General features: G+C 61.7%; 1 protein-coding gene across 1 annotated transcript; it reads right to left on the bottom strand.

Annotated features, from left to right (window-relative positions):
• Positions 1-205: 205 nt before the first annotated feature.
• DIRAS1 (DIRAS family GTPase 1) lies at positions 206-5,918 on the bottom strand. The gene is made up of 2 exons (XM_031436873.2): positions 5,859-5,918; positions 206-3,180 (listed from the first exon to the last, which is right to left on the bottom strand). Exon 2 carries the CDS (start codon positions 3,111-3,113, stop codon positions 2,517-2,519), a length of 597 nt encoding a protein of 198 aa, XP_031292733.1. The 5' UTR covers positions 3,114-3,180; positions 5,859-5,918; the 3' UTR covers positions 206-2,516.
• Positions 5,919-13,236: the final 7,318 nt, after the last annotated feature.

Raw genomic sequence — 13,236 nt, forward strand, 5'->3', positions numbered from 1 at the left:
TAGTAAGTACAGGGTCTGGCAGGGCCTGTGAGATTTCTTGCGGGGGCTCCGTGGGAGGGGCCCTGAAATGTTCCCACGATGCCCAAGAGTCCCCCTTACAAAAGTCCAAACTCTTCTCACAGCCCCATCCCTCACTTCCCATCCTTTGCAGGTGGCCAGCTGACCTCCCCACCCCAAAGAAGGCACACTGGTGCAGGAGGCAGGATCCACGTCTTTATTGCAGGAAGACTATTTCTAGAGCGAATGTTACACAGACCCCACAATGGGGAGTTGGGGCACCCACATGCGAGGGGGAGGGGGCAGGGGCACACAAGCATGGCCTGGTACGGTCACCAGACCCAGGGATGCCGAGGCAGGACGGGCCAACAGCTGGGGGGGGGGCCCTGGTCCTCTCCTGCTGCGGAACTCCTCTCTCCCCCAGGGTCGGGGCAGGGCATAGGGCAGCAGAGGCCTGGAGGTGGGCAGGGCCCCAGGGAGATTGTGCTATCAGGGTGTGTCCCTGAGAATGGTCCCTGCCCAGCCCCACTTTCTCCGGCACCTTCAGTGGGGAGGGGCCAACACCAGTTGCTGGTGGGTCCTGGACCCATCAGGATAAAGGTACTCAGCTGTGCTTAGATAAGATGCTACCAATTCTTCTGAGGGCCTGTCCACACGCCAGGTGGGGACACACGCATGCACGTGCACATATACACACAGCGTGCCCAGTAAATATTTGAGGAATGAAAAGCCCCACAAACACAGAGGGGAGAAAATACACTGCTACCAAGATGGACACAAACAGTCTCTCTTGCCTACACAAAGCGCGTGGTCACCTGGCTACAGCCCCGTGGCCTCTCTACCACACACGCATCTAGCTTCCTGATGCCTAGTGACACCAGTGCTGCCCGTAGCCCCAGGGAGAGGCCCAGAAGGCAGGCAGCTGAGCCCCCGTCCTAAGACCGCAGGCAACTGAATGCTGCCCACAAGCACGTGAGCCGCGATGCAGATCCTTCCCCAGGCAGGCCTTCGGATGAGACCACAGCTCGGCGGTACTGATCACTGCCTTGTGCTGAGAGCATACACGTGTGCTGTTTCGAGCTGCCGAGTTTGTGGTTGCGTGTCGCCTAGCAACGGCTGATGCATACAGGTGGTGAGCTGAGAGCCACCTCGCTCCAGAGTGAAGCCAGCGCAGTGTGCCTCAGACAGGCAGGATCAACAAGCCTACAGAGGATCCCCGCTAAATCACATCACCCTCCCCCCAAAATGCAGCTGCTCACGGTCGTATTCTCGCGGGTGCAAAGGCTCACACATCCCAAGTGTCCAGTCTTGTTGGCAACCACATGACCTGCCCCTATGTTCACCCTACACTGTTACTACACATTGACTGTCACACAAACACACACACACAGGAGCCCCCACACAAGCTTAGACACAAGCCATCCGCCCAGCACACTGAGGTGCCCAGTACGTCATCCCAGACCCCCTCCACCACTGCCACACTGCCACCCAGGCCTATAGGGCACCTTCATACTTGTCCCAGGTCCCACCGGTGTGGCATCATCTAGACACTCTCACAGAAACACTTAGAATCTCACTGTGGTGGACACATCCTGACTCCAGGACACCCGCATTCCTGGGCGGTCCCCCCCGGGGCCCAAGAGGAGGGAGGAAGCAGGCCGGGCAACGGTTTGCCTCCAACGACCCCCAGCACCTCGGGTCCCTGCCCCGGCTCAGTGGTGACAAGCTGTACCCATCTCTGTCTGCACGCTGTGGTTGGGAAGCTCCTCCATATTCACTCCGGACAGTCCCCTGGAGTTGTGCTGTGGCCATCGGCTAGTCCTGGGCCTCCCCTGCCTGCCCCCAGGCCCAGGCCGGGTGAGGAGTGGGACTCCGGGCCGGTGGAGCACTGCTGTGGGCCCTGCGGTTATTGCCTGGCAGCCGGAGACCCAGCCCACAAGGATCCCACCAAGCTGTGGAGACTGAGGGTGAAGGGGGTGGTCTGGAACCTGGGGGGGGAGGCACAGGCCGGAGGCCACGAGGGATGAAAGGGGGTGGATGTTAAACACCAAATAGGAGAAAATAAAGTCTGAAGTCTATGTGCATTTCCACTCCCTTCTCCCCATCAAGGTCACAGTGATCTAATGAGGGGCAGGGTGCAGGTCCGGCTCAGGGTGCCCAAGGGAAGGGGTCAGAGGTGAGGGTCCTCGGAGACACCATGACCAGCATCTTCATTTCTGACGGGGACAGGGAGCTTCCCCATTTTCCCATGTGCAGATCAAGGGGGCCACCTCCAGCACTTGGCTTTGGGGGTACAGACAGGATGGGGAGCAAAGATGGTGGGGAGGAAGGCAGAGCCGTGGGACAGAGCCGGGTTGGAGTCCCAGGTCTGCCATGGGCTCACTGGGGCCTCAGGTTCCTCGCCAGAGATGCTGGAGGAAGGAAGAGAAGTGGGAGAGATGAGAGGGAGAGGGGAGGAGGAGGAGGACCCCCGGGAGGCCTGGGCCAGGGCAGCGGGGCGCCTACACGGGGCGCTGGGCTCACATGAGGATGCATTTGCCCTTGATGCGGTCTGTCCTCTTCTGTTTGCTGGAGCGCTTGCCGTCGATGTTGAGGCTCATGTTCCGGCGTGTCTCCAGCGTGAGCAGCTCCTGGAAGAGCTCCTTGACGTTGTAGTTCATCTTGGCCGACGTCTCCATGAAGGCGCACTTCCACTCCTGGGCCACGGCCTGTGCCTCGCGGGTGTCCACCTCCCGCTGCGTCTCGTCACACTTGTTGCCCACCAGCATGACCGGGATGTCCTCCACGCTGCCCTTGATCTGCACAATGAGCTTGTAGATGGGGCCCAGCTCCTCCAGCGACTGCTTGCTGGTGACGGAGAAGACCAAGATGAAGGCATGGCCCTTGGAAATAGACAGCCGCTGCATGGCTGGGAACTGGTGGCTGCCCGTGGTGTCGGTGATCTGCAGCGTGCACACGCTCTTGTCACAGCTGATGACCTGCCGGTAGGTGTCCTCAATGGTGGGGATGTAGGTGTCCCGGAACGTGCCCTTGACAAAGCGCAGCACCAGCGAGCTCTTGCCCACTCCGCCTGCCCCGAACACCACCACTCGGTAGTCGTTGCTCTGCTCAGGCATCTTCTGCGCGGGGGAGGGGGTCGGGGCCGGGAGGGCTCGCGCGGGCTGCTAGAACCCCGGACCGACCCTGCACAGAGAGGAGTGTCAGACGCAAAGGCCACTTGTAGGGAGGGAGGGGATGGGAGGGGCGGCTTCTCGGAGGAGGCGGCATTTCTCTTGTGACCCCAGGGAAGACTTCCCTGGTGGATTTGCCAGACTTTGTAGTTCTGTCCTGCATGTAGGCTTGGAGCCAGCCCCCTCTGCCTGCTTCCCTTGAAACGAAATCTGGGAGGAGATGGGGGGATTCTGGGCTGGAAGAGGTGTGGAGATGCCAGCATGGGGTGCCCTCCAACTCCTTTCTCCACCTACACGCTCCCCTACACCCTCCCATAGGCAGCACCAGCTTTTTTTTTTTTTCCTTTCTTCCCAGTAGGCCTGGCTCTGTGACCTGGGCACATTCATTTGCCACCCTGACCCTCAGTTTTCTCCTCTGCAGAATAAGTAAAACGGGGCCTCTCTCCAACAATCGCAGGCTCCCTGCTCAACCCCCCAGCCCAGAGGCTCCTAAACCTCAGGGGAGCTGTGTGGTGGGGTGTCTTTAAGATGCAGATTGCAGGGCCTCACCCCTGGAATTGATGAACCCTTTGGTCCAGGGCCACAGCCCTAGGAACCAGCATTTTAAAACTGCTCCCCTCGCCTCTCTGCTCTCATCCTGGAAGTGTGATCCTGGGGCTGGAGGTCAGAGAATTTGCAAATCTCAAAGGAGGTTTCCCATAGCAGCCCAGGCTGTAGATGAGGAAACTAAAAGTTAGCCTCAAGAGAAAAAGCCCCACTCCCTGAACGCCAAACCCAGGCTGTGGTCTGGCCCGCCCTGGCCTCCTGTTTGGGTCTGATGTGTCTGTAGGAACAGAATCCCCTGGGAGAGGGATTCAACAGAATTCCTCTCTTTCCTCCCCTGTGCTCAGAGAAGTCCAGTAACCTCAGGAGGTCACACAGCAGAGCAGATCCTGAACTGATGGAGGTGGGGGAAAACCGGGGGCTGGGGGTGGGAAGGCCGGAGGTCTGTCCCCAGCATCTGTGTCCTTATTTACAGAAACATGAGAGACCCCTTCTATGCCTCCTCCTCAGCCAGCTCTGAGGGTCCTTCAGCATGGGCGGGGGGGTGGGGGGTGTCTCTGGCGGGAGGGAGAAGAGAGGGCAAGACTGCACCCTGGCCGCGCCGCCTCCCGCAGGTGTGCGTGCGGGAGTGTGAGCCAGATGCGACGGTGTGAGCCTGGCAGTGAAAACCCAGGCAAGTCAATGGTGTCCCCGAGCCTAGGTGTCCTCAGTGAAGACAGACGGACATGATAAGGGCCCAGTGTACAAGGCACTTGGCTGGTGGTGGGATGGGAAGTCGTGTTCTGACCGATCAAAAGTATCAGGTTTGTTAGAAAAAGACGTACGATGAAGGTAATGGCCGACAGGTACCCAACAAGTAACGTGCCCAGCAAACTTGCGGGAGGGAGCTTTAGCAGTTCTAACTCACTGCGGACCAGTAGGCACATCGGTGACATGCACAGCCTGGGAGGAGGTTGGGGGGTTGGCAGGGCTGCCAGTCTGCTCTGCAGTCACTGCCCTTTCCTGGGCAGGCACCCCGAGAAGCGGGCACACCAGTGTGCAGCCAGGCACTGCTGTGACCGGCTGGGGAACCTGGGCTGGCTGGTCACCATCCAATCTGCCGCCCCAGACCCAGTGCTCACCTTGCTCTGGGCGCAGACCCCCAGGCACGGCTCCAGGACTTCAGCAGGGTGTCTTCCAGGAGGGGACCCCCGACTAGGAGCCCTCATTCAATAACCCCCAAGCCCATGCTGGGAACCCACCGGGTGCTGTTTGAATCCCACCCTCTCCTCCCATGGGCTGGGGGAGGGGGAGGGGTTGTGGGCACTGAGGCTCAAAAGGGGGTGGCATGGGCTCAAGGTCACAGCAGGGAGGTGGCAGAGCAGAGAGGGATTTGAACCCAGCCCTGGTTGGTTACAAAACTGGGAGTCCTTCTGCTGTGCAAAGCCGACCATCCTGAGAATCCCGGGCCAGACAAACCTCCCCATCCTGGGTCCCCGGAGCCCAGTGCTGCCAGGAGGTTGGAGCGACCTCAGGTGCAAGAAAGCAGGCCCTGACCCAGGCAGGGGAGGGCCTGGGGGCACAGGAGGCCTGCCCCAGACTCTGACCTAGGGATCCCCTGACCAGTGGGGGATTGATGAGCCAGGGCCTGCTCTAGGAGGCCTGTGGGAGGGGAGGGACACCCCGGGGGCCAGCCCATGGGCTCCCCTCGGCCCAAGCAGGATCTAATTGGTGGGGGAGGGGGAGCCCACCAGGGGAGGGGCTCCTGGGTGAGCGGCTTGGCTTGGCTGAGGGAGCGGGAGGACGAAGGGGATGTGTGGTGGGGGCAGACGGGCCCAAGGCCCACCTGACTCCTCGTGAAGTGGCCCTGAGAGCGGACGGAGAGTGAGGCTGCGGTGGGCCGGAGGAGGGGCTGGCTCGGCCGAAGAGCTCCCCGTTAGTACGGTGGGCGGAGGGGGGCGGCAGGGAGGGAGCTGTCCAAGGTGGACGCGCGGAGGACGGCCGGGCCAGGGACCCGCCGGGCTGGGGAGGGGGTTCCGGCGGAGGGCTCGGCGTGGGGGAGGAGGGTGGGGCTCGGACAAAGGAGGGGCGCTCAGGGAAAGGACCCGCGGGCCTCCAGGGGGCATGCAGCGTGCCCCGGCGCCCCGGCCCCCCGCCCCAGCCACCTACCTGGGCGCTCGTCCCTGCGGCGCCGCCGCGGCTGCTGCTGGCCGGTTCCGTGTCCGCTCCGGCGCCGCCGCCCCCCGCACGCCCGCCGCCGCCCGCCCGAGCTGCCGCCGCCGCCGCCGCCGCCGCCGCCGCCGCCGCCGCCGTCGCGCCCGCGCCCGTCCCCGCCCGTCCCCGCCTGCCGCCGGGCGCCGCGCTCCGCCCCTCCCCCGGGACCCGCGCCCCCCGCCAAGGTCACCGCGACCCCGCGCCCCGCCGCGTGCGTGCAGCTCCTCTTGGACCCCCACCCCGGGCCCCTGCCCAGCACCCCCGCCAGGACACCGCTGGGACACCTCCGGCACCCCACCTGGTGTACACACGGTCCTGCCGGGGGCACAGTGGGATTGGGGTCTGCTTATCCACCAGTAAGCTGGCGCATCCCAGGGTCACCCAGCAGCCAGCGGCTGGGCTAGAGGGGTGCAGAGCTCAGGTCACCCAGGAGAAAAGAGAAGGGGCCAGTTAGCAGAACTGCAAATAAGGGGACTGGAGGGCAGAATGAGATACCCTTGGGTTGGTGGGGGTAGTGTTCCAGCACAGGGCCCCCCATGGGGGAGGGTGCACTGGCAGAATGAACAGATGTATGAGAAGGCAGAGGTGGTCCAAAGGGGCGTGCGGCAAGGGGGTGTACCTGGAGACTGGTCCCCATCCCAGGGCCTTCGTCCCGGCAGGGGTGGGACTTGGTGTGGGCTTGTGCCCCTAAGGGGAGTCCACTGAGGCAGAGTCTGGAGGGGCATTTGAAGGTCGAGCGGTAAACAAAGGGGGCCAAGGGGTCTGGGTTTGCAATTTTCTGGTAGGAAAACATTATCTTCCTCCAAGAGGAGTTGTCTCTAAGAATAAATGTTTGCCTTTGGGACGCATCTGTGCATTTGATGTCTGTGTGTCCACATTTAAGCTAACAGGATAACATCACCCCTCACTCCTGAAGACTCAGAGGTCAGAGACGCATCTCAGAGAAGATGGGGCTTTGGGGAGCAGCAACAGGACCAGGGGTGAGTGTGAGGCTGCCCCAGGGCCCAAGCCTGTTAGAGGAAGGTGCCCTTGATGGGGAGGCTGACACTAAGGCCCCACAAGGAGGGTCAGAGCAGCTGGTGGGTGAAAGAGGCCTTTTGTCAGGTGGTGAGTTCCCCGTCATGAGGTGCGTGAGCAGATGGTGGGCTGGAGTCCAAGGGCCCCTCTGGCTCTTGGCCCCTTGAACCTTGCTGGTCCACCATCCCCGTGGTTCTGGCTGGGATAGATCCTTCCTGCTTGCTTGGCGATATGGGCACTGCCCCCAAGACCACCTGGTTCCTGCAGAGGCTGGTCCCCTGAGGTTCATCTGCTTCTGGGGCTTGAAGGGCCCCATTTCCCTCTGATTCAGCCCCTCCGCTACACCCCCGGCCACTTGCACCTGGACCATCCCACCTGCCTCCTTCCTGGCCTCCCAGGATTGCCCCTCCAGCCCTCCTTCCACCCTGGAGGTCACCGCTTAGCCTCCTCTACTCCAAAGCCGCCGGTGGCCTCCTGACTTCCAGGTCAGGAAACAGCTTCTCAGCCTGGCGTTCGAGCTCCTCCAGACCCCACCCGAGCTTGCCCCGGTTCCCTGTCCAACCCCGGCTGCCTGGAGCTGTCCTGCAGGCACTGCTCCCTCCAGCCTTATCCTAGGCCCCATGGGGCACCACAGAGGGTGGCCTGGCTCCGGCCCCGCATCCCAAAGTGCTCTCAGCCAGAGATGGAGACAGCTTCGTGGGCAGACAGGTCCTACACTCTGGTCTGGATCGCCACGTCCCAGCTGAGGACTCCTCTGAGCCTCAGTTTCCCCATCTGTGAATGTAGATCATGTTGTCTAGCCTCTCAGGGTCACATGGCATCCATCTTGTGGGGCTTTCCAGCACCCAGGCGCTTAGAGACGACAGACCCCTCCCTCCCTCTTGGACCGCCTGCCTGCCTCTGTGATGGGCGGCTCTGGGCCCAGCCTCGGGCCTCTGTCCAGCCCCCTGGCTCCTCCAGGCGCCAGCCCAGGCCGGAGCCGGCTGACTCATGCGTAGGAGCGTGGGCGCAGGCAGCAGTTCCACTCTGCGGCTGCTATTTATAGCTCCAGGCCAAGCTCTCAGCCCTGTGAGCCTGGGGAGGGCGGCCCCAAAATCTCCTCCTCACTCTCCCCAGGGCACTGGGCCCAATCCCCACCCGAGCACCCCAAACAAGGGCGGCAGCCCTGGCCTTCGTGACCCTGCAGGTTGTGCTGGGTATCGCCAGCGCAGAGATAGGAATTGGCTCGCTGGAGGCAGAAGCTGGGCTGGGGCTGGAGCCTGGGTCCATCAGGCTTTGAAGCCACAACCCAGCCTTCCTGCTGTCCCTGGCAGACACACACCTGGCTGTCCCCGTCCCTGATCTGCAGGCGTCCTCTTCAATGCAGAGGGGCAGTCACTTACCTGCAAAATCCCAGCTCCTCACCTGGCCTTGCAGCCTGTGGGCCTCCTCCCCACACCACTCTGGGCCAGGGCCGGAGAGTGCTCTCCAGGCCCCCCGTGCAGGGAGGAAGGCAGCTCTGCTCTTTCTTTCCCCCCTGGATTAATATAATTATGTGAGCGAAGTTGAGGCTGAGCGCCATGGCCTCTCACAGATGCAGTTTGGCCACAAAGGTTTTCTGTTTGTTTTTAAGTTTGGCATCAACATTTAAAAATAAGAAGATCATTTGTCAAAACACAGTTTGCCTTGGAAAAAGGAACGGGCTGGCATCCTGAGCCCAAATTCTGCCCACCAGCACCTGCGGGAGCTGGACCCCAGCCTACGATGGGAGATGCTGGTGCTGGTCCCTCCCTGAAGCCACCTGCCTGGCACCTATGGGTGACCTGAGGTGCCCCTCCACCTGGGGCTGTATTGTCATCACCACCTCTGAGGAGTGGGGTCACTGAAGGCTTCATCGTTGGCAAGATGAGCCCCTGCCAAAAACGCTTGGAGCTTTTAACAGAGAGCCAGGGTAGCTTTGATCAGCCACAGAAAAGGACTGTGATGTGCAGGGAGACCTCAGGGCCTTTGCACAGGCCACTCCCTCTGCTGGAAAAGCTTCTCCCCTACCTTTTGACTCCAGTGAGGCCCTCAGAGATATCCTCCCTGACCATAATGCTGAAATAGTCCCTGCCTCCCTTTGTGACTCTCCCTTCATCTGGCTTTTTTCTCTCCAGGGCACTTACTGCATGTGTGTTGATCTATCATGTCACACTAGACACAAGCTGTCTTAGGTTCTGGGGCTGGGGGGGTCTCACTTGGGTGTGACCTTGCTCCCAGGGGACACTGGGAGATGTCTGGGACATCTATGGTTGTCATGCCTTGGGGGGGTTTGCTCCTGGCAACCAGTGGGTGGGGCCAGGGGTGCCGCTCCTTACCCCCCAGCACCCAGGACACCAATCCTCCCAGGATGACCTGTTCCCATGCCAGCAGGGCTGGGGGGGGGGACCTGGAGGAGGGCAGTGGGTCTCAAAAGGGTCCCCAGACCAGGGCGGCAGCATCATCTGGGAGCTTGGTAGAAATGCAAACTCTCCAGCCCCACCCCCAGCCAGGAACGCTGCTCACATCCTGCCAGGCACAGCATTGGGCGACAGGGTCCCTGTTTTAGGGGCCAGCTTGTCCGCCTCAGCGGCTGGACCCGAACTAGCTCAGGGGGAGGCCCACCCGGTCCCTGGAGGGAGAGGGCCTGTGAACCTTCCATGTCCTTTGCTCTAAATGTGGCACCTCAGCTGGGCCTCCCAGGCACTGAGGAATCGGGGGCTCCGGAGGGCCCACCTGCCCATCTCATTTTCTCCTGCCAGGCTGAGCACACAGCAGTCACTTCGGCCCGTGTCCAGAACTTCACAGCCTGCCAGGTCAGCTGCTTCTGCCCCAGGAGCTGCAGAGGCCTGGGGGGGTCAGGCTGGGGACAGGAGAGGGGTGTCTCTCTTCTCCAGCCCAGTCTGGCCTCAGCACCCTAAATGGCCCAAGAATTCTAGGGTTTTCCCACCACCACCCTCACGCCCTGCAGCAGCCCCCCTCTGCTGGAGTCCCGGCCTAGTCCCGGCCTGCAGGAGGCTCTCAGAAGGTCAGATGAGTCAGTTGCTGGCTCTGTCCCCAAGATGACAGACAGCTCAGGCTGGGACAGGTGGGAGACACACCCTCTCTTCCCGCAGGGCCGAGGGTCCAGAGCTGGCAGTCAGGGCAGGTCGGGAGGCGCTGTGCTTGCAGGGACGCACAATCCCATTCGCCTGCTTTTCAGGGCTCCAAGGACTCAGCCAGGCTGGGAAGAGGTGCTCCCCCGCCCAGCCCCACACTAATAACTTCTCCACCAGAAACGCAAACAGCAGACAACAGAAGCCGAGACACGCTGTTATTACAGTTGATTCAATCTGAGAGGCCTGGGTGCCGCCTCCTAATTTTCTCCTCTTTTGTTTCCAGATCAGGGAGGGGAACCCGGGCGACTCCATCCAGCTGTCGCCTGTGCTGTGAGCCCTGTCTCCATGCCACTGGGGCGCCGCGGAGGGCGGCGGGGCTGGGCCGGGGGCTCCCTGGTGAAGGGCGACACTCCAACAGGCTTGGCGGAGGACAGGACCCAAGCCCCACACCAGCCGTCCCACTGCAGGGCTCCGAATGGCGCCCCCACCCTGTGCTCCCACAGTCATGCTGCTGGGAGTCTGCCTGGCTGAGGCCTAGGGAAGTCCAGGGCCAAGCAAGTGGCCACGGGTGGCCCTGACCCAGCAGGGCACATCTGGATAAAGGCAGTGCTTGCAGTTTTGTTTTTTCCACAGAAAGGCATTTGTGCTACTTGGGAACACCCTCATCCAAGTGAAGGTAGCTGTGCCTGGTCTTTGCCAAGAGTGTCAAACAGTCCATCAGCAGGTGTCCGCCTCCCTCTCCTCGGTCTCTGCCTTGGACACGCACGCAGAATCTCAAAGCAGCAAAACATCCCTAATGGTGCAGTTGCACAGACATACATGAAGGCTTTCCTGGCTGACGACAGGGATGGTCGTTGGCCTCAGGCTGTGACCAACCCGCAGTCTTATTCAGCCAGAGCTCCTGTCACCACGTGTCAGTGGAGAGGGGACGGAGCCTCTGAGCTGGCCTCAGCTGACCCTGGTCTAGGCCAGATATGACCAGTCCAGGCCAGGGGACCTCAGCAGTGAGGCTGGCTTCTCCAGGGCCTCCATCAGACGGGACAACCACGCATCTTCTTACCCCCACATGGAGACACTTTGATTCTTGCCCAAAGTGGGGAGAGATGACGGAAACCAGCCAAGAGACACCATGACCCCTATGGCCCCTGGAGGCAGACCCCAGAGATGACACTTTTCCTCTGACCACAGCAGACAAGAGGGGTGGCCTTGGGGGGCCAGGAGACAGCCTGTGTGCAACCCCCCAAGCTTCTTGGGGTCGCAGCACCCCCAGGGGGCCTGGAAGCAGTTTTGCTGGGGCTGGTGGGACCCTAGAGCCAAAGCCTGGCAAAGAGGTCAAGCAGGTGCAGGCACACAGGGAAACGGGTGGCAGGCGGGGGCACTGGGGTTTCCCCTCCTTGCTGGTGTGGGAGCACTCCTCCTGGTTCAGAAGCTGGCTTACAGTGAGGGGGGATAACATGGCCTTGAAGGCTCCAGCAGGGGGAAGAAGGGGGGTGTGGGGACTGAGGGGAGGACAGGCTTGTGGTGTCCCCAAGGCATTCCAAGAAGCTGATGGCTGGGGGGTCAGGACCCTGCTGTGTGTGTGCTTTATGACCTGGGAACCTTTGGAGCAGACTGCTCTCCCCCCACGGCGGGGTTCCTGCTGGATTCGGCGGGACAGGGGCCCCTGAGCCTTCCTGAGTGGGATGCTCTGTCTCCACCTCGTTCCCGCCCAGCTCTGTTCCAGAGACCACGTCCCCCCAGCTAAAGGCAGGCTCTGGAGTCTGGTGGCTCCAGTGTCCTGAGTGCCCTGCCCACCAAGGCAAAGGTGGAGTGATGTGGGTGCAGGCGGACACCAACAATGCCGGGTTTAGGACAAGGTGGATGTGAAGTTCCCACACCTACAGAGGTCACTTTCCCAGCATAGGGACAGGGTCAGGCCATGTGGGGTTCACAGTGGGTCCTGGTAAATCATACAGAAGTTCCTGGAAGCAGGCCCAATTACTTCCAACAGCATCGGGGCGGGGGCCCAACAGAGCAGAGATGGGGGCCTTGGACACATGGCCCTGCTTCCTGAGACTTGCAGCAACATGGAAGGAGGCGGGGGCCAGGGCCAGGGTTGTGTGCTCTTGTGCCCGGTGCTGCGGCTGGCTAGCACCTGGGGTGCCCCTGGGACAAGACCCTAGAACCCCCACCAGGCCGGAGCCACAGGCTGGAGGCCTTTACAAACCCAGGGCTTAAGGTGGAGGGTGGGGCTTTCCTTGCTGGGAGCTTAAATGGCCTGCGTGTGGGCAATGTGGGTCTGGGCAGGGGCTGGGGTTGAGGCAGGAAGGAAATCGGGGATTCTAGGAGGGTGCGCACCTGGTCCAGCCTGAAGCCACGTGGAGGAGTGTGGATGTAGGAAGGGTTGAGTGACGGGCAGGCCCTCACTGCCCAGGACAGAGCTGGGGAGGCCGCCCCTCCAAGCTGGGAGGCAGACACTGGGAAGCCCCCAGGAAGGGCCCTCAGCTGCAGCTCATTCCCTGGGGCAGCACCCGTTGCCAGGACTATGTTAACAGAGGTTGTTGCCACGGTGCAAAGCCGCACAGGGCTGTTGGTCTCCCAGTTCCTGCACCCCCAGAGGGAGTCTGGTCTCATTCATGTCTGGTGAGGAGAGCTGCATCACGTGGTCCCTGTCCCCGGCCTGTAGGAGGCCGTCTTGCTCTGGAGACCCTGGGTGTGTGGGCCACCCTGGACTGCCCACACATCTTTCCTGCCCTGGGGCCCTGTTGCCCCCGGGGACTGGGATGCTTAGTGGCCCCAGCACCCTGGAGAGCAACCTCCCCATGCAGGGGCCCTTATAGAAAGCAGTGAAGAAGAGAGCAGTCCTGAGGCCCCCTGGACCTCGCCCTCCCAGAAGCGCAGCATCGGGTGGCAGGAATTGCAGCCTCCCGGCTCATTGTGGACCAGAGGCTCCTCGCTGGGGAACTCCTTTCGAAAACCGCTCACTGAAACCTCTGCTAACCCTGGGGGCGCACCAGCCACGTGCTGTGGGGCTGTAGCAAAGGCTGAGGGTGCCTAAGGTGTCGGCACCGGAGCCAGGAGTGCACAGGACGGTAGGCATCGGGGCCTCCAACAGCAGCTCAGTCGGCCTCTCCCGCCCTCGTCCACACCGTGGTGTGCAGGGAGAGGAAGGTCTGGGTCTGGCCCTGCCTCCCATACGAGTCAAACGATTCCCCGGCTAGAGGATGACATGGCCACACAGC

The sequence above is a fragment of the Camelus dromedarius genome, chromosome 27 (assembly GCF_036321535.1).
Source record: "Camelus dromedarius isolate mCamDro1 chromosome 27, mCamDro1.pat, whole genome shotgun sequence".
Classification (NCBI taxonomy): domain Eukaryota; kingdom Metazoa; phylum Chordata; class Mammalia; order Artiodactyla; family Camelidae; genus Camelus; species Camelus dromedarius.